At 31.2% G+C, this 6,509-nt stretch overlaps 1 protein-coding gene across 1 annotated transcript; it reads left to right on the top strand.

The window, feature by feature from the left end:
- Positions 1-234: 234 nt before the first annotated feature.
- Positions 235-5,255, top strand: LOC131183234 (mechanosensitive ion channel protein 8-like). Its single transcript, XM_058153610.1, has 5 exons — positions 235-2,006; positions 2,998-3,121; positions 3,214-3,507; positions 4,148-4,350; positions 4,845-5,255. Exons 1-5 carry the CDS (start codon positions 235-237, stop codon positions 5,107-5,109), a joined length of 2,658 nt encoding a protein of 885 aa, XP_058009593.1. The 3' UTR covers positions 5,110-5,255.
- The last annotated feature ends 1,254 nt before the right edge of the window (positions 5,256-6,509 follow it).

Raw genomic sequence — 6,509 nt, 5'->3', positions numbered from 1 at the left:
CTCGTTCTCTTTTTTTCATATTTTCTTTTTTAATTAGTATTTTTTTTAATCACCATTCTGTAGATGACCAAAAAATGTTCTGAGAAACCCTTAAGAAATATGGTTTCCTAAATTCTGAAAACCAAGTTTTTTGAATAAATTCCTCTTCAGAATACTGGTCAATCTTGTTTCAGGCACATGAAGGAAAGAAAACGATAAAAAAAACATATATCGAATATTTTATCGAAGAAAAGAATGGATTATTCTTCAATGAAGAAATCATTCAAATCCCATGGCTCTTACAAACAAGCAAGGATAATCGCAGAGGGTGGAAGTTCAGGACAAGATTCAAGAAACCATGAAGAGTTACCTATTCTTTCCCATCAACAATCAGATGATCCCCAAGAAATTTCACAGCCATCAACCCTGGTTGGAGGAGGAGCTAACCACCCTGAGGTCATCGTCAAGGTCGATGCTTCCAGCGCCAACAATGATGTCAATACTATTCATAAGACACTGAGGGAACCTAGCTTCGGTTATATGAATGAGAAGAAAGAAGTGGAGGATCAACCATCGAATATTGTGGATGACGAGATTTCTTTAGACATGGATATGGATATGGAAATGGATGAGCTAAGACGGGAATTACGTGATGAAAACTTGCCATCTTTCCAAGAGTCTTCATTGAACAGTCAACCTTCCAAGGAAATTCGAGTTTCATTTGAACCCTCTCTTTCTATTAATAGTTCAGTCGAGTCTGTTAGAAGGCGATATAAAGATTTGCAGGATGATAAAGATGGGTCATTTAATAGTACTCATTCGCAACAGCAACAACAACAAAGATGTGATGAAGTGTTGAAGTGCACATCAAATGCATCATTTCGAACTCAAACTAGTAGATTATCAAGACTAAAAACGAAATCAAGGCTTTTAGACCCATCACCAGGTGAATTGGGGATGATGTCAGGGAGGGTAAAATCTGAACAATTGAAATCTGGGCTTTTAGTTAAGCCTGGGGATGATGATGAAGACGACCCATTGGAATATGAGGATTTGCCTGAAGAGTATAAAAGGGTTCATTTAAGTCCACTGACTGTGCTTCAATGGTTGAGTTTGATTGCAATTATAGCTTTATTGGCGTGTAGTCTTTCTATATCTACTTGGAAGGAAAGGACCTTTTTAGAGCTTAAATTATGGAAGTGGGAGGTTTTGTTGTTGGTTTTGATATGTGGGAGGTTGGTTTCCGGTTGGGGGGTTCGCATAATAGTATTTTTTATTGAGAGAAATTTTCTTTTACGAAAAAGGGTATTATATTTTGTATATGGCTTAAGAAATGGAGTGCAGAATTGTTGGTGGTTAGGGCTTGTCTTGTTGGCTTGGCATTTTTTGTTTGATGCCAAGGTTAGAAGGGAGACCAAAGGTGAAATTCTGAAATATGTTACAAAAATCTTAATATGCTTTTTGGCGGCCAATTTCATATGGTTGCTTAAAACTTTGATGGTTAAGGTTCTTGCTTCATCTTTCCATGTTAGTACCTATTTTGATAGGATTCAGGAGTCGATCTATAATCAGTTTGTAATTGAGACATTATCAGGTCCACCATTGATTGAAATACAAAGAAATGAGGAGGAACAAGAGAAGACTGCTGCTGAGATTCGTAAATTGCAAAATGCTGGAGTTACTGTACCTCCAGAACTTAAGGCAACTGTGTTCTCACCATCAAAGAGTGGTAGAATAGGTTTCAATGGGGGACAACAGAAGAGTTTAATGAGATCAAAAAGGGTAGACAAAAAGGTAAATAATGAGATAACTATTGACCACTTGCACAAATTGAATACTAAGAATATTTCAGCCTGGAATATGAAGAGGTTGATGAATATTGTAAGACATGGTTCTCTATCAACTTTGGAAGAGCAAATTCTAGATGCAAATAATGATGATGAATATGCAGTAGAGATCAGAAGTGAATATGAGGCTAAAGCTGCTGCAAGAAAAATTTTTAATAATGTGGCTTGCCGTGGATCCAAGTGAGTTATTTGAATTTATAATTAAGATATATATACTTTCATGCATTCATTAATTATACTTTATTATTAGCAATCTATCAACTTCTTTTCAAACTTCTCAATGCTAAGTTCCATTTTAAAATATGAAGAATTGAATTATTAGATTCATCTTTATATGTGATGGAAGGTTATTTTTTAGCATAATGCATATACTTTTCATGTGTAAAAGGTCTTAATTATTGAAGTTATACATTATGTATATTGTTGATTTTATTTTATTGTTTTTTTTTCCTCTTAACCTTTTCACGTATATATAGAGTTTTTAGAATACACAATTTCATTTATATATAGTAATATAGAGATAATAAAAAGAAATTAAAGAAAATCAATACATGTTAAAATATTTTATTATCAAATGATGGACGAGAAGGAAAAAATTCTCAAGAAAAATTAGTGACATATGAGGTTAATATAACAATCAAATAAAATTATGTTTAATTAATTAGTTTGTCATAATGCCAAAAAAAAGATTTAATATTATTGAAAGATAAAAAAAAAATGAATAAATAACAGAGACTTTTATTGTTTTAATATATCATGAAAATATTTTTTAAGTGAAAATTCTCCATTCATAAGATACATATAATGGTAATAAATATTATTAAATATTTTATTTTGTATAGAATTCACCATATGCATACATATTAGACTGACTAGTTCTTTGTGTTGCAAACCATTTTTTTTATTATTTTTGTTGCAATATTTTCTTGTTTCTTTTTTTTTCATTTATATGTATATATTGATTTAAAGGCTATAATTATTATTAAATGTAATTTTAATATCATTGTTATTAGGAGTAAAGATATATTTTCTTTAATTAATATTACTTTTTAAAATAAAGTTTTCTTATTATCTCTAGTCTAGCATTAAATTAAGTTATATATTCATAGTTTTGTCTAATTCTAACATATTGTTATTTTTATAAAATAATACCAATTAATTTATGTGGTAGGTACATTTACTTGGAAGATTTATTGCGATTTATGAAAGAAGATGAAGCTTTAAAAACAATGAGTTTATTTGAAGGAGCATCTGAAACAAGTAGAATCAATAAATCTTCCCTAAAGAATTGGGTGGTAAGAATTCAAATGATATTTTAATCCATGGTTTATAAAATGCTTTAATGAAATAGCATTATGCATCAATAGATAATATTTGATTGTTATAGGTGAATGCTTTTAGAGAGAGAAGAGCACTTGCCTTGACATTAAATGACACAAAAACAGCAGTAAACAAGCTTCATCAGGTGGTAAACGTAGTAGTTGGCGTTATTATATTGGTTATCTGGCTACTCATTCTTGGAATTGCCACAAGCAAATTTGTTATGTTCATGGGATCGCAGATTGTGGTTGTATCTTTCATTTTTGGGAATACTGCCAGGACATTGTTTGAGTCTATCATCTTCCTATTCTTCGTCCACCCATTTGATGTAGGTGATTTGTGTGAAGTGGATGGAAGACAGGTATATCATTTTACTTCCATCTTTATATACCCTTTATTTATTATAATTTCTTTTTCTTTCATAAAAATTATATTAGTGATATTAAATCGCTTTTTAAAATTGTGAGTCTCGATAGTAAGAATGACAATTATTTCCGAAGTAGATCAGTCTCATCCCAAATCTGATCAAATTTTCCCGATCCCATATTTTGCAGAATGGGGACAAGGAGACCCCATTCCGAATCACTATAATCTATTCCACACAATAATTTATTATTATTTTTATTAAAAATTAATTTATTTTTATATATTTATGTATTTAACTATGATGATTTTTTTAACAAAAATATAAATATATTATTAAGATTATGTTTAAGAATTAGATATCTCACTTATAATTTATTTTTTATTAATAAATAATTTTGCATTATATAATAATAAATTAAAATGAAAAAAAAAAAGCTCCCTCGGGGAAATTGGCCCCTCCCATTCCCAGCAAGAAAGTCCCTTTCTTGATCTGAGCTCTTGTGGAGCGAGAAAAGAGGAAGCAACCCTGCTTCCAATCTACCCCGTTGCCATTCATAATCTTGAGTTTGAGTCTAAGTCAAAATAAGCTATAAAAAAAAAAAAATTTATGTTCCAACAAATTTAATTTCATGCAGCTTAGAGTTGAGGAGATGAATATCCTAACCACCATCTTCCTCAGAGATGACAATCTTAAGGTTATATACCACAACAACATTCTGGCAACTAAAGCTATTGGCAACTTCTATCGTAGTCCAGATATGGGCGATGGAGTTGAATTCTTCATCCACGTATCGACTCCTGCAGAAAAGATTGCTCTTATGAAACAGAGAATAACCAGGTATGCAAATTAAAAATTATTTACCTAGCTATTGACATCATTATTTATTCACTAATTATGGGGCTTTGAGAGGAAAGATTTGAGAATATCATGTCGCTAAGAATTATATTTATATGTGATTATTTACTTTATCACTAACAATAGCATCCTAATTTTTTTTTAGTATTTTACAATTTTGTCTTTAAGATATGACAAAAACCATAATTTAATATCTTTATTTTTTTATGAGTAATAAGTTAATTCTTGAGATATGTTTCTGTTAACAAAATAGTCCTTCTATTAAATTTTAATGCTACTCAAACCATAATTAAAGCAATCAATTGAAATTCAAAGGATTAAAAAAATTTTCAGAATGGATTGCTAGAACTATGTAACAATTTATTGCATAGTGTAGGAAATTAATACTTCAAAATTTGAAATTCCCTTTTGATTTCCCTCATAAATAACATTGTATATTTATGAATTTGTATTTAACTCAATTCATGTTGTTGCAGTTACATTGAGGGTAAGAAAGAGCACTGGTATCCCAATCCAATGGTTATATTGCTGGAACTAGCAGACTTAAATAAGGTGAAAGTGGCAGTATGGTGTAGGCATAGAATAAACCACCAAGACCAGGGGTTGAAATTTGAAAGGAGAGCTCTATTATTGGATGAAATGGTGAAAATATTCAAGGAGCTTGACATTCAATACCGTTTATTCCCCATTGATGTCAACATTCATAATATGCCTCCTTTGACCCCTTATAGCCCTCATTGAAGTGATTTACTTCTTCTATTTTCATCATTCTTGTGGATTTCAATCATGTTCAGAGTGAGATAATTTCCACGTGCAATGGCAGTGAATTAAATAGCTTAATTTTCTACTGGAGTTAAATAAGTTAGCTACCATAGGAAAGCATAATCAATGGGCATTGCATTAGGTGCTAAATCATTTTTATGTATAATTTTATCAATCCTATTATTTGGAGCTTCTCTTTTATAGTTTATTGTTCTCTTGCTTGTTCCATGTATAGTTGTTATATGTATAGACTTTCTATGTATAGACTTTCTTTAGCTCAAAGGCTTTATGCTATTTAGAGGAGTATTGAATTTCTAGGAACAAATGATGTAATAAAGAGATTGATTAACCCCAATATTGGCTTTGACAAACAATAAATTATATTAGACCATAAATGTATAAATTGTTAGCGTAGCTAAAGCTAAACTCAAATCAGCACAACTTGATTGCAATCAATGCATCATGCATGTTTTTGCAATGAAAGCCATTCCATTTTTTACAACAAAAAGTATAACGATAGGAGGGTATTTCCATCCCATGGTCAGGGAGAGCCTACAAACCGTTTTATATATCGCCCACTCACAAGGAACTCCAACAACAATTTATAGGATTCAAATTCGAGATGAGATGCATCTAGAACTAAATCCTTAACCGTTGAGTCCATCCTTTATGGGGCCAAATTTAGTTGAGAAAATTGTTGAATGATTTCAGTAGAAGCTCTCGAAGCAGGTAATGCCAAGTAAAATTCCACAACCACCCCACCCCAACAGCACGAGGAGTCAATGCATAGGTGTTGAAGGTCACTACCAGCTCACAATGTACATATTACGCAGAAACAAGGGCATTCAAAATTTTCCCCTTAAGCCTTAGAGAAATAAGTAAAAATTTGTGGTAGAAGAGGCCAGGAGTGTCCTTCTTTTTCTTGCTTATTGATGTCTATTGATTCCACTTTGCAGTATGTTGGCAGAAAGTTTGCTACGTTCAAGATATTAAAGCACTTTATGCAGACAAAATTTACCGTTAGATGGCCTAGGAGTGTCAATTTTATTTTATTTTATTATTAAGTATTCAAATTCTCATTTACACTTGGTGTGGACCAAATCCTTTTCTAGTTCGCTTCAGTATAGATTTCTACTTCAAGAACATATGGATAAGAGAGATTCTTAAGTAATATTCAGTTTACCGTGTTATTTGTAAATTATATCAATAAATCACTCCATTTATTCATTTTTATTTATAATTATATAAAAATGAAAGGAAAATTAAAAATTAAATCACGTGTCTATTCATGACATAAAATTAGTGTTTTGATTGATTTTGTTTATGGATAACGTATAACGTGATAAACTGAATTTACCTAAGAATTGGAGAGAAAACAA

The sequence above is a fragment of the Hevea brasiliensis genome, chromosome 1 (genome assembly GCF_030052815.1).
Source record: "Hevea brasiliensis isolate MT/VB/25A 57/8 chromosome 1, ASM3005281v1, whole genome shotgun sequence".
Classification (NCBI taxonomy): Eukaryota; Viridiplantae; Streptophyta; class Magnoliopsida; order Malpighiales; family Euphorbiaceae; genus Hevea; species Hevea brasiliensis.
This window is presented reverse-complemented; position numbering and strand designations above follow the sequence as displayed.

Excerpts from the sequence above, each read along its gene's own strand:
- LOC131183234 (XM_058153610.1), top strand. The coding sequence starts at position 235 with ATGGATTATTCTTCAATGAAGAAATCATTCAAATCCCATGGCTCTTAC. Across the intron at positions 2,007-2,997 it reads GTGGCTTGCCGTGGATCCAA|GTACATTTACTTGGAAGATT; the intron begins GTGAGTTATTTG and ends TTTATGTGGTAG. Across the intron at positions 3,508-4,147 it reads GTGAAGTGGATGGAAGACAG|CTTAGAGTTGAGGAGATGAA; the intron begins GTATATCATTTT and ends AATTTCATGCAG.